This window comes from Anopheles moucheti, chromosome 3 (genome assembly GCF_943734755.1).
Source record: "Anopheles moucheti chromosome 3, idAnoMoucSN_F20_07, whole genome shotgun sequence".
In the NCBI taxonomy this organism is placed as follows: Eukaryota; Metazoa; Arthropoda; class Insecta; order Diptera; family Culicidae; genus Anopheles; species Anopheles moucheti.
In genome coordinates, this window is record NC_069141.1 from 54712667 (window position 1) to 54737064 (window position 24398).

At 42.1% G+C, this 24398-nt stretch overlaps 1 protein-coding gene across 1 annotated transcript; it reads right to left on the bottom strand.

Annotated features, from left to right (window-relative positions):
* Positions 1-5053: 5053 nt before the first annotated feature.
* LOC128302512 (3 beta-hydroxysteroid dehydrogenase/Delta 5-->4-isomerase) lies at positions 5054-22410 on the bottom strand. The gene is made up of 4 exons (XM_053039351.1): positions 22032-22410; positions 9307-9414; positions 8814-9227; positions 5054-6636 (listed from the first exon to the last, which is right to left on the bottom strand). The coding sequence occupies exons 1-4, from the start codon at positions 22060-22062 to the stop codon at positions 6029-6031; spliced, it is 1161 nt and encodes a 386-aa protein (XP_052895311.1). The 5' UTR covers positions 22063-22410; the 3' UTR covers positions 5054-6028.
* Positions 22411-24398: the final 1988 nt, after the last annotated feature.

Genomic DNA, 24398 nt, shown 5'->3' on the forward strand with positions numbered 1-24398 from the left:
CTATTCCCCATTTTCCACCACCTGATTAAATAAGCGTACATTTCCCTATTTATTACGCGGTGCAGTAAATTAGTGCGCATTATTCAATTGGACGAATTAAATCAACTGATTATGCTTGCTTGGTGTAAAAAATTACACCGCTCGATAGTCGCACACACCACGCATCGGTTTACGACCGAGGGAAGTACAAAACAAACGAAAAAACGCGAAATATGTACTATGTGAACAACAATTTGCACCACATTATATGACACTCACTCATGCCCATTCCTAGCAGTAGTACCATCCACTAGACCTCGACTAATTCCATTGCACCAAATCCATTTCCCCCCAGCACAGTTAGATGACCTCTCTTATAACTTGTGATCGCAGTAGCAGCAGCAGCAGTAAAAAAAGGCATTTAACCAGGTGCACTATCACTTCCGCTGACCGATGATTTAATTTTAAATGATTGAATTACTATTTAACCGGCAGCTCTGTGCAGATAATTTTCCTCCCATCATATTATAATTGGGCACGTGGTGTTCGGGGAACGCCGGTAGACCACACAAAACGTGTAAGCTATACGCACACAATTGAGTTGAGTGGTAATTTAATCTGTGCATGGTGTGAAAAATGTAAAAAAAGAGAGATATTATAGTTCAATTTGTTCTATCTTCGCCGTTCTGGTCCCCGTGTGGAATTATTTCTCATCATATGGGTTTCTCCCATGTGATCAACCGATCGTATCATTATGCAAAATATGTTAGCTTTCTTTCGTTCTCTACCGCTTTTTTTTATTAACCCAAATCAAACTAACCTAATTCTAGACCAGCCCATTTCTAGGCGAAAAAAGTGCAGCACGCTGCTGTCTGTCAGCTCCGACGTAGGAAATCGGTGTCACCTACATACACGAAACAAACTGCACCCGAACCCCCGAACCGGCAGATAAATGCAGTTGCGCCAGCACAGCAAACACCTCTGGACTCCACGTCCACAACTCTGGCACTCGGGTTTTGTAATTCGAATGCGCTCGAATTGTGAATGGACCACTGTTGGAAGTTTGAATAGAGCATCGGAATGTCTGCCTGATTTATTTGCGTTTTTTTTTCGCCGTAGTACTACGACCGTTTCCGACAGAACCGAAACGAAAATGGGAACGAATAAGGCAGCCTTCGCATAGTTTAGCATATTTTCCACCACAACCACTAGATTGACTTCCGTCCTGGTGTTTCATTCACGGAATTGTGGCATTCGATTGGTGCGTGCTGAGATGAGATTACTATCACTTGCCAGTAATGTTGTAGAAATTTCATTCATCAGTAAATGTACTGTGGGTCAATTGTGATAACATTACCTTACCGTAAAACTGCTAAACATGCCTCAAAACATCCTAAACATGTACGCAACACAAACATAACTTCTAAGCCAACTTCAAAGCTCCTTAATTGCTGCTTAATGGTTCCGATATGCCCACACAACTGCTAGCGCTTATTAACCCATAATTAAAGTGAATAAACGCCTACTATCAACCGATCATTTCTCACTGCTCATCGCCCAATAGATTACTTTGGCAAAATTTAAAGTGATATAGCCTTGGCCAGCACGGCCCGGGATCGATTCATCAATCATCAGCAACAAACCCCGCCACCGGAGTCGTCATTTACCATTCCAAACCGGTGGGAAGAATTAGAATGCAAATTAATATTATAAACCACCGCCCCAAATGAAGTGACTCAATTATAGTGCTCATTTACCATCATGGGTTCCATGGTTGATAATTGTATTCGCCTTCCCTTCGGTGGATAATTACCACCGTGGGTCAGCACCTGACTCGAATGTATCTTGAAGCAACTGGCAATACATTTCTTTCCATTTTGCCAAACCAAACACACACACACTCTGAAGATTTGCTACCGAAAACCACAAAATCCACCTTTGTCCACGGGACAGTTCCAACTCAACCAAGCAACGCCTAAGCGGTCTTGTGTTGCGTGAAATTTTCCAATATTTTGCTACACCGGGCGTAAAAACGAAGATGGGGTACTAATTCATCTCCCGAACAACTTCGTGACATCATTATCACCCGAAAGATATCCACGGCTGATACATCGGAAGCGGTTAGCAGGGCGTGGAACTGAGGCCTGTGCCCTGTGCCTGTGTTTATGAGTGGATCTCCAAAACCCTCTGCCCACCTTCCTTATCCTTCTCGGGCGGTTTTGCATCCCCCAAAAGGCTCGAGATCCTTCAAGAAACTGTCACTTTTCGCGGTACCGCACGTGATGATAATAAATTCAAATCACAAAAACCACGCAAAGCAAGCCGCAGACCTCTGGCAAACGGGGGGGTTCGGGGCTGGGCAACCGGAGTCGAAAACCAAATGGGAACGATTTTCCACCCAGGAAGCCCACTCCTCTGCTCGAAATCTCATTATCATCATCACCATTTCGGGCGGCTCGCACCGTTCGAATGCAAAAAGGCTATTTTGGGTTTTGGTCACCGATTCCGGGCAGTCCGGGAAAGGAAGGAACAACCTCGACTCTCGCTACGCCTGTACCGGTCTCGTCCAAAAAAGCCACCCGACGAGCGGCAGAAGTTTATCATAATCGGGAAACTTAATTCCAAATTAATTTGATAAATTATTTATCAACCGGCTTCATCTTTCGTTACATCTTAATGCTCCGGCAATTATAGTCAGTCATCCAGGCAAACCGGTTCCAGGCTGGGAAGCCTTCGTCACCTTCGCGAAAGATGGGCGGTTTTTTGCCGCTAGAGGGCTACGAATGGTGGCATGAATCCACTTCCAAGCCCCAGAGCTCCTGAGTTATATTGTGCGATATCTTTCGATTCCCGGGATTGACTCGGTAACGGCGCCACGTCTCGCAACACAAACACCGCCACAATTGTTGTTACGGTCCATTGCAATCCATTTGATTTGTTGATGATTCAGCCGTAGAAGATGATAACCGCTCACCATCCATCCAGCATTGCCTCGCTTTTGTATTGGTTTCATTTCCATTATTGGGTAAGCAGATCGCATCGGTATCGCCCGGTGGAAGCTAATATTAAAGCTAAGCCGCGAGTACCGTGTTTATCGTCAACCACCATCTTAAATACACACCAATCAGTCCTTTCGGAGGTACGCTCGTGTACGCGTGAAAGAGGCACAGTGGCGCCATCTATGAGCCGCCCCCGGGAGGAACAAAATGCTGTTGATTCGCGCATTGGTTTCAAAACCCATCCGTGACGCTAGTCGCACTGGGGCGTTGGGTACGTTGTTGTTTATTTGTTTTTGCCAACACTCAGCCAACCAACTTCGAGCAGCACCGAAGTTGGTTCGCCTCTTGTTGCTCGCGGTCACATTGTTTTCCCATCAACACCAATACCCGCGGCCGGGTATTACTGTTACGCTCCAGAGACCGAAGGCCCCACGTTCAACGACAGGCGAAATGATGCCGTCCCATACCATGCTCAGTTAAATATCCTTGCTTCCGGACTGTTTTTTTTCCCAGTTCAGTTCGCCCAGTGCTCCACCCGCCCGATCACGGGCCGGCGCTTTTACAGCTTTTGAAGAAGCGCACCCTGACACAGAGCCAACACAGCGCGCAGAGGCAAGCAAAGCAAATCGGTGCTTGTTTTTCGAATCCGCAGGCGGTTTTAGGGGTTTGGTTTTGTCACTGGTGGAAAAACTGGTGGAAAAACTGTGGACAAAACTCAACACCTCTCCAACCACCCCTTGCGGGGCAACCCGTTGCAACGGAATCACACTTTCTAGGCGTCTGGAAAATCTTAATTTGTCGATTTCTCGACGCTGCACCAGCACTATCTCGACGAGCCAATCTATTCTTAAATATTTACGAGCGTATATTTATTTCCAATCCTCACTCGGCAGCAGCTGGAACTCTCTACCGCCTGTGGAAAATTCTTCGCCTCGCAGACAGTTTTTCTGTCCCCCTTTCCTGTCCCATCCCTGTTCCTCACCCATCTCTCTCTCCTTCGTATTCTATTCTTGCTTCGTAACCACCCTAAAACCCCCAACACACACACAGAGTGCTGTCACGTCAACGATCCACGACGATAGGATTACTTCGTTCGATTGGCTTCCGATGGCGTTGCCTCAAGGACCACCGAGTACCATTCTGGGTTCCTTGGGTAGTGGAAAGATTTATTGCTTTTCAGCTACGTTGATTATTTTCCCCGTCGATACCATCAGCACTCAGCAGTCCCTCCTTCCCATTCCGTCACGCAGCAGAGTCGCAGCAAAATATAGAAGAAAGCCCCCTTCGAGAAAGCTTCTTTTGCACACACACACACACAGTCCCGGCCCGGTATCGGGTGGGTTCGGATGGCTGAATGGCGGACGGATCTATTATTGCTTCATCTATTTAGAGCAAGATTTGGTGCTGGAAATTTTAATTCCCGCTCGTAATCTTTGCTGTCTCAGCTCCTCGGGGCCTGTTTTGCTGTGTGGAGATAATGTGAAGACGGCGTTACCCGGCCGGGGAAAGCGTACGACGGTAAGGAACTCATCATTTTTTCGCAAATAAATCAGTATGCAATAACAAAATCGGGCTCCACCTTCGGACCGTCTGCCAGAAGCGTTTTTGCTACAATGATACTTAGAAATTTAATTTGTAATAATATTATTAAACAAAATATCTTCATGCTTACCTTCCGGTGTGTTCGACCAGCTCGGGAATGCGCTCGGATTATTTTCCGGATGAATTTTTCCTTCACTAATAAACACCAAAAAAGTCACCAAACTACCAGACCAGTATATTTTATTGGGAGTTACTGCCTTTCGTCCAGCGTTTCACCACTATGAGATGATTTTATGTTGCCATGGTGACTACAGATATAATAAAATTGCTACTAACTTACCAACCAGTCCTATCTCCTATTGCCACAACCTGGATATTGTGTCTTAATTAACAACTTTAACTAAACCCTTACCCTAAGCTACTAATAGGGTACGGAATGTTACAATGAATGATTGTAATAAATTGCACCGGGAACCTCACCCGAGGTAGGAAAAGGATTTTGAATTTTTATTTCCAACAAACATGCTTGCAATAATTTCTTTCCGTCCACCGTAAGGACTCTGCCCACGCAGCAGCAGCAACGCGGATTAATGGAGCTTGGAGCAGAAATAAATAAAATGTACATTAGCATAACAAACGGCACGGTTCGTACGATGGGTCCGTTGCGTTGCGATTGTCAAAGATTATCGTGATTATTGAAGAAGGTAATTAGATTTTGAAGCGTATCGCGTCTGCATGGACGGCTCCCACCATGCCCGAGGATGCCCGTCCCATCGTCCCCTTGACAAATACACACACACACACGCACACGCACACAGTGAAACATTCCATGTGCTGTGCCAAAACAAGTTTAATTAATTTCTGTACGATCGATTTCGTCGTCTAGGCAGGAGCCAGGAGCCTCCCGGGGCCTCCACACACACCGACGGGTGGTTTGAAGTTGCGCTGGAGCCCTACCACAGCACCAAACGGTACACGAACCTAATAATCGTGAAGTTAATTTTAATTAAATGGTTTTGGCAAAAGACACGAGAAAAGCCTTGGCTTCATTAGGTAGCTTCCGAGAAGCGATTTGGGGTATGTGTTTGGCCGGGTCGGGCCGGTTTATGCCGACAAATCAAGCGTGCACCAGGTAGGCTGAAGGGTGGCCGATGACTGTAGTGGGCCCCCCAGTTAGAAATAATGCAGCTACACCGGTGGACCGACGGGTTTTTTGGACGAAGAAATCCTACCATCCGGTATGTTAATAGTGCCGCGTACCCAACGGAATGGCCCCCAATCGAGTGAGAAGAGGAGTAAGAGTAACAACAAAAAAACTCAATCCTTATCGCGGGCAATACTGTGCGGAATCTATTTACGACCGATTTGCGAACAGTTTGGAGAAGAAGGGATAGCAAGGAAGAAAAAACAGCGCACACATTTCGCTACCACTCGCTGGCAGATAAGGGCCGTGAGCAGATTGATGCTATTCGCGGGATGCTATCCCTGTTTGGCGGAAAGCGTTATTTTCACTTGACTTTCAGCTTCTTCAGACTGTGCGCCTGGCAGTAATCCTGATACCAACGCTCGTACCACAGCGCACTGTTTGTGACGGCTTTCTCCTCGCTGTAGATGGGCTCGTAGTCCAGGTAGATCGAGGCGCGGATCCGATTGAACAGCATAATGGACGACATGTACGACAGCATACCGCACGGTGGAAACGGGAGCCTGATTTTCGCAAACGGGTGCAGCGCCTTCACCAGCAGCTCCAGCAGAAACGCCAGAAAGAAGGTCAGAAACAGCGGGATCTGGTAGCTGGATGGGCGCAGCTTTAGCGTATCGTTGGCGCGCGAGATCCGCTGACAGAAGCGCGTCGTATCCTCGATGCCGGACTCGTCCGTCACGAACACCGGATAGCCGGCGATGTTTTTGGCATTCTCGACCAGTGCGTCCTTCGCGCGCACCAAACACCAGGCCGCATTGCCCGCGTAGATAATTTGCTGCTTGCCACCGGGGCCGGCCAGCTTCGGGATGCTGCCGTTAAACTTTAACGCCACCTTCGTGATGGACGGTACGAACCGTTCGTCACATTCGCCGAACATTACCGGTGGTCGGATGGCGATGGTTTTCAGCTTTTCTGAAAGAATCAACACACACGTAGGTAGCGTTTAGTAAAGATGTAGTGGGTTTGACGTGGTAAGAGCTTAGAAAGGAGTTGTTAGCATTAGCAACATTATGTTTAACTGGTTGGAAGTATTATGAGGGGCATCCATGAAAGACGCTATGTGCATATGAGAACACTTTAGTGTATTCATTTCTATTAAATGTTATACGTCACATTAATTTACAAATAATTTCCCTAAAAGTTGAATATGAAAGGAAGTTTTTTTTAAATAAAACCCCAGTGAATATTACAATCTGAAAAAGAAACATTTGTAGTTCTGAATTTTCTTTAAAAAGATTATGTTTTAATTTAGCTCTATTTTTTAAGCATATCAGTTTAACATTACGTTAAAAAAAATTTAACTTATTTAGGAATGTGTTTCCTAGTCAGGTGGGGGCGCCTGGTTGTTTTCTGGTACCAGCAACGACAAGACTGTTACCAAATCTTATCCCAACCCTATGCTAGACTGATTATCCAATCACGGTTAGATATGATTATGGAAAATCAAGAATGGGCATGTCAAGTTCTCCGGAGGTTGCAAGTCGAAAAGAAGAAAACGACCAAAATTCTGTACGATTGAACTAGAACGTAGAATTGTTAAGCGTACTATTTTTCGACCTCAACTGAGTTAGTTTATTTATTCAAAATTTGAGTTCATCTATTTAGTAAATTAAAAACAAAACTAATTGATCAAATTAAAGATTAAAGTCATTATTCGATATACGCGTATAAAGAAATCCATGGAAATCCACGCATCTCAAATTTCCATGCAACTCGAATTTTCTTTTAATTATCGTTTAAATGTCGTATTAAAGGTTAGCATGTTTAATTCCATATTCGAAACATAATCGAAATAGCAATTGCACGTTTATAGTTTAATAGAAATTAATAATTAAATGTTAAATGTGTTGTAAGCGCCTAGATGTCTACAGTAGTGTTACATGAACATACGCATAAGAATAAGTTAGGAATAGTATGTTAGTGTTAGTACTAGAATGTCTGAGGATAATGACGAAGAAAATAATAGAATTGAAAATAAAATAATAAAACATTAGAAAAATACTGTTGACTCGGCAACATCCATCAATTATCGTAACATATTAGCACTCATTATATATGAGCTATCGATCACGTATTGTTCAGATTATTTGTTAATTGCAAAATAAAAACGAAAGGACTATCCCATTACATCCTAACGTACAAAATTTCTTACGCAAAATTACGATTCCAGACGATAATTAACTTAGGTCAATTTTAGTTAATTGTTTCGTGTTGAGTAATGTGCAAAGTTCGGCTAAAAACATTTGATGTAGTTTAAATTTGAGATAAAATTATGAAAAAACACCGTAGGATTACATATTCAACAAAATTCCAAAACAGTAACGTGTAAGTAAAAATTTTATATATACGCATTTAATTTGTTTTCTTTAAATATCTTGACCTGTGAAGATGTCTAAATGAATCTAATATCTACACCCACCATTCTGAGACATCCCTAGATGGGCTCCATAGTTCCATTTCATTTTAATTAAAATTATTAAAATTGAATAAAAGTAATTAATTAAATCAAAATTAAAATTAAAATTTGTTCCTCAGGGATGTAATGAGTTAATTCCTTTAAAAAAACGTAAATGGAACATTTTTATAAACATATTTTCTAATTAGTCACTTACAATGATTCCCAATTAACACAGTTCATTTTAAGCAAGATAGCAGATAACCAATACGATTAGTAACGTGAATTATATGATTATCACATTCCACCAAATTTTAAATTAAACTCAATGCTTAAAGGAACCAAGACTTTCACTGTGCACTAACCACTATCCACTCAAAGGTGCTATGATTCATGGTTACAACCGGTTGCATTATTTGTGTTTTCTTTAATATTAAATGCCTGTCGTCTTAAGTGTATGTGACAGGTTGGTATTTCATCCCCAAGCAGATAACGCAAGCGTTAATTATCTTTGAACCATTTGTAGTTGTCGTTCTCATAAAACAACATACTTTACAACATTCCCATCCCTGAGCGCGAGGAACAACACGAAAGAAAGTGAAAGGTAATCATAACCATCTTCCACAACCGGACCCAAATTAACCTTCTCCCGGCCCCCAGGCAGACCAGCGGTTCAACCGCAACCGCAACTTACCACCATTTGCCAGCAGTGTGTCGTTGGCCTCAATCGCAAGACACTCCGCCCGCCACTTGGAGGCCGCATAGCCCGGTATCTGGAACTCGCCGTCCTTCGCCGGGACCTTCGTCTTCGGTTCCGTCTGATTGCAGATGATCGTAAAGTTGGCCTTCCCCAGGTACGGTGTCATGTGGATGAGGCAGTCGCTGGTGAAGACGAGCCGGGGTACGCTGTACTTGCGGCACAGCTCGATCACCCGGGCCGTTCCGTCCACGTTGACCCGCTGCAGCTCGCCATAGTTTGGCGGAAAGTCGAAGTTCATGTACGCGGCCAGATGAAACACGCAGTCAACGTTTTCGAATGCGTGCTCGATCGCTTTCGCGTCACAGATATCGCCGACGAACGAGACAACTTTCTTGCTCTCGGTGTGACCTTCAGAGAGAAGTGAGATGGGAGAAGAGTGAGTGAATGGGTGCACCGGAAGATAGCAAGGGGTACGCAGCATACATACCGAGCCGGTTCTCGTAGGGGTTAAGGTCGACCACTCGTATTTCGCCCACCTTGTTGTCCCGCTCCTGCAGAACCCGGATCAAGTGTTGTCCGTAGAATCCGGAACCGCCTGGAAGTAAACGTGCGCGTGGACAAAAAAAAACAATTAAGCCATCGATCAACGTTCGCAGATGTAAGGCATGTTAAACAACATCGCTTAAGTCGAGCAGAAATGCAGTATGTTGTCAGCCTTTTTAAACGCATTCCGTATACCAACTACCAACAGACATGCTTGGCGTAATTAAAATTGTCCCAACACGGAATGCTCATTCCTCAAGTTCGTGTTCTCCTTCTTTCTTTCCAAGAAATGTTTGACTCGTAACCTTTGTCTGTAGTACCATTTTTTTATTGCTGATTGGGACGCTTGTTCGTGCTTGGTGGCCTAAATTTTTGGCGCCCAAAAATCATTGACCGGCAATCAACTGTCAACGCGTTCATCGCCTTTGCAACCCTTGGGCGGAACCATGACGAATAATAATCCACCCACTTCCCATGACGGGGCCCCAAACAAACAGACAAACAAAACACAAACCGATATGAAATACGGCTCCACCAACGGGGTCAGCAAACTCTTCCTTTAACGTCAGAGGCCGGAGACACACGAAAGAGAGAAGGATGTACCCGAATGGGGTCGAGGAAACGCCACCCTCAATTCCTTGGACAATTTTCCACCGAAAAAAAAAGAAACAAAATGCTGACTGCAGGGAAATTTATCTAGCAACAAGCACGGCAACCATCATTGGTACCATTCGGGTCGAAAACGGGGAAAGGAGATCGGTTAAGGAAGCGCGGTTTGGTACGGGTTGTTTGTCGTCTGTAAACAATTTTAACGAAACGCACTGCTTCCCCTTCGCATCCCTGTTGCAAGCACTGAAGGCTTCACGTTGGGCACGCAGAAATGTTTCGAAAAAACCACCACGTCCCAAAAATGTTTGTTACTCGCACGCAGGCGACAGCCCATGGATGGCAACAGAGTCGTATAATTTTTGCCTTGCCAATAAACTTGCCCCGGCACCGAAAGCAAAAACGTATAACTTTGACGTACAAAAAAAAATACATATCTAAACATCAAAACAGGTTAACAGTAGTATGGGTTTTCGAAGGGATTGGAGATTAGAAGTTTCTAAGATTATTCTAAGGCAACGAAAAGACCTTAAAATTCTTTGAAACGATTTGTCAATATAGAATATAATACATTTGTTGTACGATTTCATGTTGATGCTATAACTATTTAGGCTTCTATAAACTATGTTGAGAACAATTCCGTGGGCATTGCGCGTGTATAAGAATGGAAGAATGGTTTGGTGGTAGTCCAGTGTTTCTCATAGTAATTCTAAAGAGCTAAACGAATGTCTCCAATGGTTTCTTTATGCAGATATATGCATCTTTTCATGTTTCATGTGTTTCATGTGTTTATTTTACATTTTCTGCACACGGGAAACATAGGTTAGGCCATAGGTTGTTAAAACAAAGTTATTGTCTGGATATATAGATAATAGTCCAATAAAAGCCCGATAATAGTCAAATACGAATCGATAATAGTTGAATAGTAGTCCGACAATTGCCCAAAACGACCTTGATAATAGCCAGACAATAGTCCAATGATTGCCTGATAATACTCCGATAACAGTCCGATAATAGTCCAATGATAGTTCGATGATAGTCCGAACATAGTCCGATCATAATCCGATCATTGTCCAATCATAGTCTGATCATAGCCCTATCATAGCCCGATCATAGTCCGATAATAGCCCGATCATAGTCCGATGATAGTCCGATGATAGTCTGATCATAGTCCGATCATTGTCCGATCATAGACCGATGAAAGTTCGATATGATAGTCCAATCATAGTACGAAAGTTGTCCAATAGTAGTCCGATCATAGTCCGTTGATAGTTTTATTGTAAAATGGACAAGCAGTTATCCGGCAAGTAAATATTGTAAAGTATTTTAAAAAAATAATTGAAAAGCGAAGGATTCGTTGAAGAAATTCATCATGTTCTACACCATATTGAAGAAATTCATCATATATTCTCACTAAAGTTAATCAAAAACAAATGTTTCCTCAAAAAAATCCAAAATACTGGAGCCAAATAATCTAATTAGAAACTTTCGAAAACACAAATATCCCACGTGATTCCACCGTTACGAAACGATCAGTCAGTGACGGATCTAACGGAAGGCGAATTAGGTGGCCGCGTAGAGCTTCGTCGTGTCGGAACCTCGAAATTTGCCACAAGCGGACCTCGGAAGAACTCAAAGTAGAATTGAAAGAAAAAGGAAACTCTTGCTAAACAAAATCATAAATTTTATATTGCAGTAACAAAACTATCGACACTCCAGTGTATTCTATTTTTAATATCCATTTGGTTTGCCAATTGTGTCAATTATTGAGAAATTTAAAAAATAGCTTCGTATATCATTGCTTTATAACGCAATTGTGTTAGCTGCCGATACCTGTCAAGGTACTGTTCACTGTTCACTCATCAAAAATCAGATATATCCTTAAAACTACAGTGAAGCTTTTCCCACACAAACAATGCATGATTTTACCATTCAACACAAATAAATCGTTTTCATAATTCATTACTCTTGTAAACTGGCGTAAAACATTAAATAAATACAAAAAAATGCACGAAAACTCGAAAAAAAGCTTAACCACGAGCAGTACCCAAATTTAATCAATCCGTAAATCATTGCCCAATTTACAGCTCACACTTCAAATGGTTTAATTAAGCCATGCAAGCGCTCGATTCGTCCACCACGTCCACAAAATGCACTGCGTGGTGTTTGCCAACGAAAGACATTACCGTAACTAATAAATGTGTTTCACTATTGGCAAATAAAATGATTTCAGATAACTGATTTTGGGCACAAACGAAAGCGCATCCCGTTGCTACGACTGGTGCAGCGGCCTGAATGGCCACCCAACACAGGAAAGGCAGGATGAGGCGAGAGTGTGATGAATCCGATTTTATTCAACTAACTTTTCATTCCACGATGCCGTGTCCGCTATCTGCCGCACCATCCGTTTCCCTGGCCACCGGTGCTGGCAGGCAAACAGCGGCACCAGTTTATCTGTGAAAGTAAACAGCAAAGCACCATGTGAATAGGAAGGGTGGAAAGTGCTCCAGCCCAAGCCGTCGATTGGCTGCGGGAGAATTTACAGAGACGCATCAAACCGGCAAAGTACACAAACACAAGCGCCAAAGCGAAGTGAAAATGCGTTCACTTTTCCTTCGCACTTTTCCAGCGTACGATCTAGCGGAACAAGGATGGGTTTCATAGAACTGGGTGCCTGTGTGAGAGAGAGAGGAAAAAGGATAGCGAAAAGGTTTTCCTTTCGCACCTCGTCCTTCCTGCCAAAACCGCGCGTGTCCCAAAAACCTCGTGCAGGGTTCGTTCTCGCCCACGGTGCGTCGCCAATATTACAGATTCATTATGTTGATAGAATCATCATCATCGTTTTGATTTTGTATTTACACATAATTTGAATTTTAAATAAACCGCTCATGGTGGAGGGCACTGCTTTTCGGCAGCTTCCAGTCCGATCCGGCGGTTGTCGCTTCGGGAAGTCTATAAGCCCTTTTGCACCTAGTGCCTCTATTGGGACTGCTCCTGCAGGCGCGTACCAGCGTAGTACGCGCTTTCACCGTGCCATGCCGTCGTACCGGAAATCTATCAACTCAAATCGACCCACCGGTTCGGGCAGAATGCCCGACGCCAGTTACAGGTTGAAGTGTTCCTCAACCGAACGTTTCTCAACTGATCTTTAATCCTTTGCCTGCGATACCGAACTCCGATGCCAGTGACAGTGGTAAATGAGAAACCGGTGAACTGAACTGTATTTCTAAGAACACAACCGGGTTTCGGGAATTGGTATGCTAATTCACAGCATCGTTCGCACTGTGCCAGTGGAAAGCAATGTCATTGTTTCGGATTTTCGACTGATCACGGCCCTCAACGGGATGGTTCTGATTTATCGCTTTCACTAAACACGCGACTAAACGTAACCGATACGGGGAAAGCTATCGGTCTTCTATTGGAATCCGAAACCATATGATAGAGAGTTAGCGGCAAATAATAGGTTTCTCCTAGAACCTGGCATGAGTTTAGTGTTTTCACCTTTAATGTAGTTTCATCAGACTTGACATGAAATGGTGGCATGAAACATTTATGACGTCCTGTGGAAGAAGTGAACCAGCAGCATTTGTTGAGAACACTTTTGCATCAAAAACTTATAAGCTTTCTATAAAAATGTATTGACACCCTGTCGGATGTTTTAACGCCAACACGTCGGAACGCTAGCATAGCCCGATTAAAATGAAAATATCAATATTTAGTATGTCCAATTTGTGGCCATGGATATCGGCTAAAACTTAAGTTTTGCCTTGGAATTGTTGGAGTAGATTCTCTGCTTAAGGTTTGCACAATATCAACTATTCAAAGGTCACATCGCACGGGAGTACTCTTGGTGGCTAGTGCCTTCCAGATGGTTTCGTAAGATGCGACATGTCTTGTCGCTGGTATCATCCCGCTCGTACTCCTGAAAGACTAGGACTATCTCTGCCACGACGAATTCAAATCAGTGGATGGAACATCTTCGGACATCAGGTAATGGCAACACGAGGAAACTCTAAGGCGTTGGCAGCAGCAATGGACAGGCACAAGGACGAAGCCTACTGCTCCAAGAATGAAGACGAGGAGGTTGATACCGGACACTTCCGAACCCAGCTCCTTACGGGACATAGATTTCTCCGTAGCTACTTCAGAGAGAAAGCCAACCTGGACAAGTCACCGAACTGCCCAGTCTGTTCCAACCCCCTGGACGAGGTGAACCATGTACTACTCGCATCATACTCAAGATTCGCCCGAATACAGCTGGAAAGGCAACATCGAAGTCAGATCCTTCTCACCATGGAGAAGCTTGTGGCAGAGGTATGCGCCGACAAGGACTCCTGGGACGCAGTAGGCACGACCGCCAGGGCCATCTTCAAGTCAATGCAACAGTTGTGGAATGAAGTGAGCCCTCCGACGGCACGGTGAATGGTCATAACCTCATATGCTACTGGTTTACATATGCTGAAGTCAACCGTATCTCTCCTTCCTCTTACGTGTTTGTATTTGAAGATTCACTCCCAGTAAAAAAAGGTTTGCGAAATATTCGATAAAAGGATATCTTCAACAAACAGTATGGACATTTTTCACCAGGTCCTTCAGTCTTTAAGAACTATTTCTGAACCTTAGATGGCTCTGGCTTTAGCTGGATGACAGCACTCATACACAAGCAATACACCGGTTGCTTCGACCTACAGGGGATACAAAGAGAACACTTAGCCTTCAATCTTCATCCTCAGATTCTGATGCACTTTACGGTGCATCTCTGAACTAGGATCATGTTCGATGTTCCTACCTTCCCCAGGAAGTGACCGGATATTGTAAATGTTATATCGATTAAATCCCACATATCTCGTGGTATAACTTTGCCTCGAACTACAGTAGGACTTCACAGCCTGCAGTAGAAACAGAACAACAAAAATCTGTGCGCAATAGGATAGCTACAAAAGACCAAACAATGTTGGACATACAAATAGCTGACCGGGAACACAAAAATTACTTGTTATACCAAAAGGACGATAGAGGATTGGTGTTCTTGAACCCGTATTTGTCGCACAATTGGGTAATGTGATACTGACATGTTACAGTTGTTGGTTGCACTTTACCACATTTTGAAAATTTATAATTACTCTTCAAAATTCCTGAAACCGGAAATTTTGAAAGACGGAACTACTTTCTCAAAAATATCATTATCGAGAGTTCTGGTACTCTTCACGTTAATCGATACCGAAAAGAATCGTTGATACTGCGAACTTCAAGAAGAGCATTCGAGTAAGGAATCGCGATATATAAGATCCACTACCGACGCACTTGAACTTGTAAGCAACGTGATTTCCCTACGAAAAATATGTTTATTCCATAGACAGTCGGAAATAATAAATTAATCGACCAAACGAGCATCAAACAATTCTTACTCTCATTGATCTCTTCATCATTGTATGGAAGCGTTTTTGTGCATAAAAAAACCATGGAACAATTTATTTTCTAGATAAATGACTGTTTGACACATCCAACGGCTATTTATCAAGTCAAACGGGTAAAATAATACTTCACGTTGCATATCTGAGAAATGTTCCAATTGAAATATGTATAATAGTGAAAGAAGTATCTATATTTCGAGTAGACTAGGCACATCATTTCGAATAACCCCATTCCGATTGGTACATTTATCAACTAAAGACGATTAAGAACGGTGACAACATGCTTAATCCCTTTTTTCGCCTCTTCCTTCCTTCCTTTCCCTCCCATGATTGGACAACTTCCCAAACCGGACCGGATCGAATTTTGGGGCGTAATGCGCAGTCCTCAGTCCAGTGTTTCCCAAACGCAATACGAAAATACGAAACGAAAAATGCAAATTTTCCCTCACCCCAAAAACTCAACAGAAGCATAAACCGAGGCGTTTCATTGGCGTTCTGCATTCGAGTGGAACAGCAACAACAATAAGCAGCAACAATCACACAAATCCTCAAAACAACGCACGGGGAAGGGGAAAATGGGGAACTGCCGAAAGTACAAGCGCGGTGGCCAGTGTTTATCTTGCAGGATAGGGTTTTTTGCAGAATATTGAATTGAAGCTATAGCGGCGCCTCCGTTTGCGACAGGATGGTACGATTTTTCCACTCCGCAGCGGACACGAAACCACACGGAAAGTCAATCAAAAAAGCACACCTAAAAATGCTACCACGTTGACGAAAGACGCACCCGAGCGATGGGGACATTAAAGTGATCGCGAGTGTTACGCTTTCTGCTGCTGCTGTTCCGCCAGCGAGAACGTGTTGTACCGCACCGTGTGGATGGCGGGCGATGTGGCTTAACGGTTTAGTAAAGCATTGGTGGTGAAAGTAAGGCAGCCGTTTTTTTTTGTTTTGGCAACTTTTTAAACGTGACAAAAAAAAACCCCGAAGCTTTTGCTTGAATCACTCTATTTATCTACCTCAAACAATCTATCTCATCCCACGTGCCGGAAGACGGTAACACATTCTTCGGCGCGTACGTACGAGATGAGTAATGAATGTTACCGACAGCAGTTGGAGGAAAACTCACCTACACACACATACACCCATATGCGCTCCCACTCGTGAAAAGCTGTTAAAAATTGTAACACAAAGCCGACCGTCCTCGCGCTTCCAATGGGTCGGAGTGAAAAATTAGGAATTTCGTTATTAAATTTCCACCCAGTCACGTTTTCGACTTATCAGATTTGTTCGACGACAGCGACGAACGGTTTTTTTTGCTTTTTGCTTTTTGCGTTCCCCAACCAGAAAGGTGTTAAATGTTCTACCGCTCATGGCATTCTTCGACCGCATGCCAAACGGTGTAATGTGTGCGCTTACATCGAACGGGTGGCGAAATGGAAAAGGACACATCACAAGATTTAGCAGGTATTGACAATCACACCACAACTCGGCACATTTTCTAGCAATTTAATTTGAACTGTGCGTCAGCGATACCTCCTACCCACCTGCGGGCCTGATTTGGGATCATATTTTTGCACGTTTTTGCCCTGCCCCGCCTTCTACGTGACTGTTAAAATCTGATCTGGCACATAATCAATCAATAACCTGCGAATAGGGTGCGCTTGAGTTGCGTGGATGTGTATCAATAACAATGAAAAATGATTAGAAATCTTACCGATGACATATGGTGCACACTTTTCTGCGCACATTAAAGATCGGTGTACGGGCAGGTTCACAAATTGCTTTGAATCTGCGGCATGCTGATGGGGTAAAGCAGTAAATAATATTTTCAAGCATTTTTATCTTTGTTTATTATTTTCGACATCATTTTTTTTTTTCATTTTGTCATCCATTTCAGGGATTAAAGTTTAATATTTTAAACTGTAATTATATGGGTGTGTATGGCTGTTACTAAGTGCAATAGTACTTTGGACTAATAATGACCTTCGCATGTTTGATTTTTCAAATTTCATTGTATATACCTAATCGTTGCAAGATTAACTTTCGAAATAAACTTAACTCTGTAATAACAAAATGGAAATTCTAGTATAAAAGATACGATAATTTAGTGAAACAACATGAACTAACGGTAGTAGCTTGTAAAATTTTCCATGTAGCAAAGACGTTTATAAAATGTTGCAACAGAATTACAAGCAAAAAAAAATATTTGAAATGAATATGAGAACAAGCAAAAAGATAAAGGCTTAATTCACTTCACTTTTTAGTTAAAATAATTCTAACATTCTGTATATTCGTCACAATACAATCAATGTTGGAGGAAATCTTTCTACCAACTATACTACTCCTTTGCTTTACAATCACATCAGAGATTTGTTCAGGAGCTAGTATAATGGTAGTGAACCTATTAATGATTGCAACATGTGTTGTGCAATTATAGAATGTTGCAAGATTTGCAATTCTATCAGTCGCCGATGACAATATTAACGTAACGAAGAATTTCATTTGTAGAATAACGTAGGGAACGAACTCCAGAATTCCGGTTGCAAATAGGTCTAGAACATCTAGAGCATTGGTTCTCCAGCCTGCGGGCCAAATGCGGCCCGCGAAAGGATTTGTCTCATTTTGAAGATTGGGAACTATGTCTTTTCATACCGTCGTACTCTTCCAACATTCTTGGGACTGATTTACATGAATATAATATCTTCAACATGTGGTTACTTATCAAATGTTACCGCAACTTTTTAGCATAGCGATGCGACATTTCAAGTGTAATAGAAAAAGTAACGCCAGTAGTAAATTTTATCCGTTCCGTAAAATACCGTCAATTCCGTTTTTTGCACCGTACTTGCAGGAAATTAAAGCGAAATATACAGATATACTTTATCATACAGCAGTGAGATGGTTGAGTAATGAAAAAGTTCTACACAGATCTTTTAAACAAAAAAGTGAAAGTACTTCGTTTTGGGAAAAAAAGAATTACTCGCAACCCTTGTTATATAATCTAGAATGGCTTTGGAAACATTTGCATTTGTGACAGATATTGTAGGATATCTCAACAAATTTAATTTAAAATTACAGAGCGATACGTTACTGATTTGTAAACTTTATTCGAGTTCTAAATCTTACAGACAATAATGTTCCCTATTTAAAACACAAGTAGCAAACAAAAATTTTAATTATTACCTGTTGTCAAAAATTACAGTTGTCTGTATCCATAACTTCATTGCCAAAAATTTTCGCATCAGCTTTATTGACAGAACTTAACAGACAGTTGCAGCAACGTTTTTCTGATCTAAATTCAGATTTAAAACATCTTTGTTTCCTTCGAAATCCTTCCATTACAAATATGAGGATGATGATGTTCCATCTAAATTCCAGATAGAAGTAATTGATTTATAAACCAATTGCAGTCTGAAAACAACCCCAAGCTACCAAAAGAACAGTATAATAACTTAAAATCAATTGCTAAAAGCTATATTTCAATGACAGGCAGCACAAATAAATTTAAAAAATCATTTTCAAAAATGAAGTTTACAAAATCCCATTACAGATCCCATTTGCAATCAATTTTAATTATAGAATGTACAAATATTGAACCTCGCTCGGAGGATATAATTACTAAAAAGAAAAACAATATCATCAACCGCATTGATTGATATTATTTACCGATAATTTTGTATCTAGTAGTTTGTAACGGAATTATTCGAATTCGATCATTTTCAAAATTTGGCCCTTTGCCTCAAAAGTTTGTGGACCGCTGATCTAAAGCATCATGTACAAGCAGTTGCTGGTAAGTAGCTAATCTGATAAGAAGAAAACAGATAGGTTATTTGCGCAATCAGAAAACCTGAGCACGGTGGCAAAAATTGGATGCTTGAAGATCATAAATGGCGACTTAATTCTCCGCGAAGCAGCTGCTCGTCGGTGACTCTTGCTACGTAAGACGTAAAAAAACGGTTTCTGAATAGTATAATGGAATGTGATGAGAATAACATCGTCTTGGGAACAAAATGCGACAAAACTTACCTACAGAATTCATATATCTGTCAGAGATGGCCAATTATTAACGAATCGTAATAACAGGTTTAGCCAATAAATAAAAACAACAAAACAAAACAATATTATTCATAAATAAAGTTTTGGAAGTTTTTCATTTAACTCTTAACATTATCTAACTATTTGCCAAATTTAAAAATAATTCCGATAATAGTCGTATATACATTTCGATAAAAAAAAGTTGTATGAGTGCGAACAGCTCGATCGAGCGATGTATTAAGGAGAAAAACATCTTGTTTTTATTCACGGCTGAAAGTGTGGATTTGTGATGCATACATCGATCGTTGTGATGCTAATTTGTTCAACAAATTATTTACCACATTCTGCAGGTAGACGAGCTCTTAAAGAAGGCCTGGCAATGTCATGAGAATGACACCGAAATAATCGAAAAATGCGATTGATTGACACCCACCCAAAAAACTGTAGCAACTCCAGTAAGTAAGTAGTAAAGTAAGTAAAGCAGTAAAGTTTTATTTATTCAAATGATTTTTTTTGCTATATTTTAAAGGCAGTCAATCATATCTCCATCATTCACATGGGCTTTAGAATACTTTACACGCACCAGAAATATTACAGTATTGTTACCAAGATGCGGAATTAGTTATTCCGCTCACAGCAATTGTTAACTGACATCGTGGGAGGTTCAAGCCACAGATGAGCTAACCTCGCTGACAAAGACACCGGAAATGGATGAGAGAAGCACGGTACGCAAGATAAAACGCACCTTATGCCGCACCTCCGAGTGTGGCCCGCTGGGAACTGCTGTTTAAAACCAGTTTTGGGTAGATTCAGACAAGACTGAGGCCTGTTAATTGCTGTCATTAAATAATACTACGCACCGATGATGCGGTAGTGATGTTAATGTGTCTTAAATGCCCATATTTGCGCATTATCATTGGGATTGGTATTGATCTTTTTCATCATTTATTCCTAGTGAATCTTTTTCGATTAAATATGAACTGACTGTAGGTGGGTTTATATTTTGTAACTTCCCACTACAGGCATGTTTCTATCCGGTATTTTAATTTCACATTCGATCAGACAGTATGACTTTCTCATATACATTAAATTGGCAACCAATTAATAATCTCTCTCTCTTTCTCTTTCTGATCTCTCATATTATACAAGACCTCATCTACGCATCACCTAATAATATTCAACCACGGCATAATATGGATAGATAGTTGGTGCGAATATTTTAGTCCCTATATATCTTTTTGTTTCTTTCCAACTTTCATCTATTCCAGCAACCAAATTTTTACGTAAGCTTGACGGTGACTTTTTCGAATACGGTCATCAAATCACTCACCCGGACCGAACCTCGGCTAACAAAAGGCCAGGCAAGAAGATAGCCAACAAATCACGAAACGGTTCGAAAAGAAAAAGAAACACATATAAAATAAAAACCGAAAATCAGCTATCACGGCGTTAGCTCAGCGTGTTTCGTAAACGGCCTGCCCCGAAAAATTCATCTCGCTCGGGCGCTGATGCCCATGCGATTTAGTAACAGAGTTTTACAAAATACCAAACAGAGACACAACAAAAGTCGCTTGGTCCTAAGGTGGTTTTAGGCTTAAGCTAGCTGCGTACGAATGCTGCTTGGTGGCGAAGAAGTGAAAGAAGCTCTACGATACGATTAAGAAATATACGCCCGATACGAACCGAGGCTTCATCGAATGACCAAATCACACCGTATGCTACTAAGGAAAGAAAAAGAAAACGTAAACACACGAAGCCCAAATAAAAAGATTTCTTTCTGCAAGACGCATTAACTAGCCACGCTCGCGGAAGCGGCCCCATGTTGACGCGAACGGGACGCGCCATTGTAATCGGTGATTGAGAGAGTATGTGTGTGTGAGCCCTTAGCACCCCGGCATATCAGAGCATAGTGTGTCGGGGATGAATAAAGCCCACAAATTTCGGTGAGACAATTTTGTTGAGAAATTAATTCCCAACCCCCTTTTGTTTCTCCGTGGAAAAGTAACAGGTGACGATCGTTGGGTTCTCCACGGTTTTTCGTTTGTTTTTTCGTTTCAAATCACCAATGTGGCGATATTTTCCCCCAAAGAATGAGACTGTCCCATCATCTCTCGCCTTCGTTACGCCAAGAAGCCCTTTGTGCCCTTATGTAGGGGCCGGAAGGCCGTACGAAAAAACAATCACAATTAATGCGCTACGATGCAGCGTAAAAAGCTACCCCAAGGTCAGGCTCGACTGGGGAGCCTATTTTTAAGATTGGCAAACCGTGCTGATGTTGTTATTAAGAAGAGATCGAGAGAGCGAGTAGTGAGAGAGGTTTTTTGAAATTGTTATTTTGACAACCATAAAACAAGCGTTGGAAGGAGTCGGTGTCGAAGTTAATCCACCCGGCCACGTTGCCGATGCCGTGGAAAGCCATTAATCATTTCCCTTTAAGCAGCCGTGATTTGGACAAAGTGAAAGATTTGGCTCGTTGGTTGCATAAGCAACTCGCGCGTCATGTGGTGCTGATATTGATCTCCTACAGCTCAACTACAGGCGAATGACAATTTATTGGGTAAAAGGGTAAAATAAGGAGCTTAATAATACCGATCGTACTGATCTTGCTACATACCCGTAACGAGCACTATTTCTTTCTTATCCATTTTCCCGAGTCACTCAGGTGGTTTGGCGCTCTGTTCACTGCTTGTTATCACACATGCACACTATGTCGCACCCTTTGGTGTTATCAATTTTCACCAGCGCAGCAGGATGGTTTCACACGCACACGTTGGGGGTGTTGTTACGGCCCAATACGATCACCACGCTGATCAGGTCACATAACTCACTTGACACGTCTTCACAACCGTGTAAGGCTTCACAAACGGGCAGTCTGTAGAGGTGGACACACAATTGCACAATCGCACCCAGTTTTTGGGGGTGGAAAGTCGGGGTGAAACAGGGTTTAATGTGGAGCAGGTTGCAACAAGCTATCAGCACGTTGGGGGATCACTGTGCATCAACAAGAGATACTGCTGGTGTGAGTTTTCTTCCACTCGTGGAAATCTGGCGCTTACACAACGCTCGAAACACGCGCAGTAATGTGACGAATTTGCAAACGGGATCGAATTTCTGCAGAATCTCAAATTTAGGGGCCTCAACAACGAAAACAATTCCAATCGGACCCGATGAGCACTGGGCGCCAGCCCCCGTTTTGCTGACTGTTGCCTGTTTGGCTGGAACAAAAGGCTGCTACTACTATCTGCCACCGAAGACGCGTCCAAGCTACGGGCTGTCAACCGGTCAACTGATCGGTGGACGCGAAACCACCCGAACCCGTCGTCCTACGCACCACGATCGCGAAGAAGTTATACATATTATTTCGTATCTGTCTTCTTTGTCTGCTTTGTGCGATATCATCCTGGTTTTTGGGGAGGGTGGAGAAGCTTTTTTTTTCGATGGTGACACGGGCCCGTAGCCGAACCGGACGGATGAAAGAAAAAAGCAAACACACACGCGCGATCGCCAAATGGAACGAAGCACCGAGTTGCCAACCATGTGATCGCCATGCTTCTCGCGCTGTTATCATCGGCTTAAAGGGTGAAGAAATGTAGGGCTTTCAAGGTGAGATGGTGTTCTGTTTTCCCTTTTATTGTCCACCTCTCTCTTTCTATTTCGTGGTACTTTTTCCTCCCGCGGCCGGTGCGTGTGTCTGGGGTCAACCACCATCCCCCAGACACACCGGACTCAATAATTATGCAACGTTCGTCGAATATCGGTTGCCGAACGATCGGTCGCCGGCTGATCGGAAGCGTTGTGGTGAAGTTTTTTTTTGGAGGCTGGTTGGTACCTTTTTTTTTTGTTGGTTTGCTTCTCTTTCACATTGTTTGCGTGATACACTTTTCCTTAATGGATTTACCACTTTACGCTTCTCTTTCGTTTTCTTGCGTTCGCACCGACTGTATTCGAGGCGGTTCATTCTTTTGTAATGATTGTTTTCTTTTCTGTTTTGTTAAGTGAGATGAGTTTGTTTTGTGCATTTGTTTGCCGCTTGTTATTGGTGGTTGTTTGGTTGTGGTGTTGGAAGATTAATCAACTTTTAATCCACACATGCTTGTGGCCTTTACTTTCCTTTTCTGTTTGCATGTTTTTTATGTTGTTTTTTTTACTGTTTTCCGTTACCTATGTTATGTTTTTTTTTGTTTTTTTCTACAGTATGCACATTTTTTTCAACCTTAATCACATTATTAGAGTTAAAATGATCGTTGCAATTTTTTAATTAATTTATTTTTAAGCTTATTGTTTTCTTATATTTTCTTGTTTTTTTATTTATTACTTTTTTTGATTTTATGAAAGTTACTCCTTTTCGTTCATAATTTGTTGTACTTTACCTCCTTGAAAATTCTAACTTGTTTTAATTTTGTCTAAAATGTAGAATTATATCTCACCGTGGATTGAGCCAAGAGGACAAACTTTTCAATTTGATGTTTAACATAGCTTTGGAAGATGTCGAAATCCGAAGATTTTAATCATTTCTCTCCTTGCCCTTTTCGTTGCGGATGACTGAAATTCAAAGTCTTGAGGATTGGATTGGGGATCAATCCAACATAGACAAAGTACTTGCTTGCCGGAGGCTCTGACCGTGATAGAGCCTGCGTGAAGAGCAAAGTATCAGTTGACGATGACGTTCTAGGAGTAGTAAAAAAGCTCTCCTACCTTGGTACGATCATAACTTCAGACATCAACTTAAGCAACGTAATCCGAAAGCCTTATGAGGAATCATTCCTATTGTGGGATACTTGGTACTTCTACAATACAGAAGACTCCAAAAAGAATACGGACAGATCTCTAAAACTCAAAGCGATCAAATCAAATATATCTAACTCTTATGCGAAATTCTCTATGGCCATCAGGAAGCTGGCTAAACAAAAAGTAAACAAGCTTCGGGTATCTCCAAGACTTTATAAAACAAAGTCTACTGTTCTAAGAATTCCCCAATCAT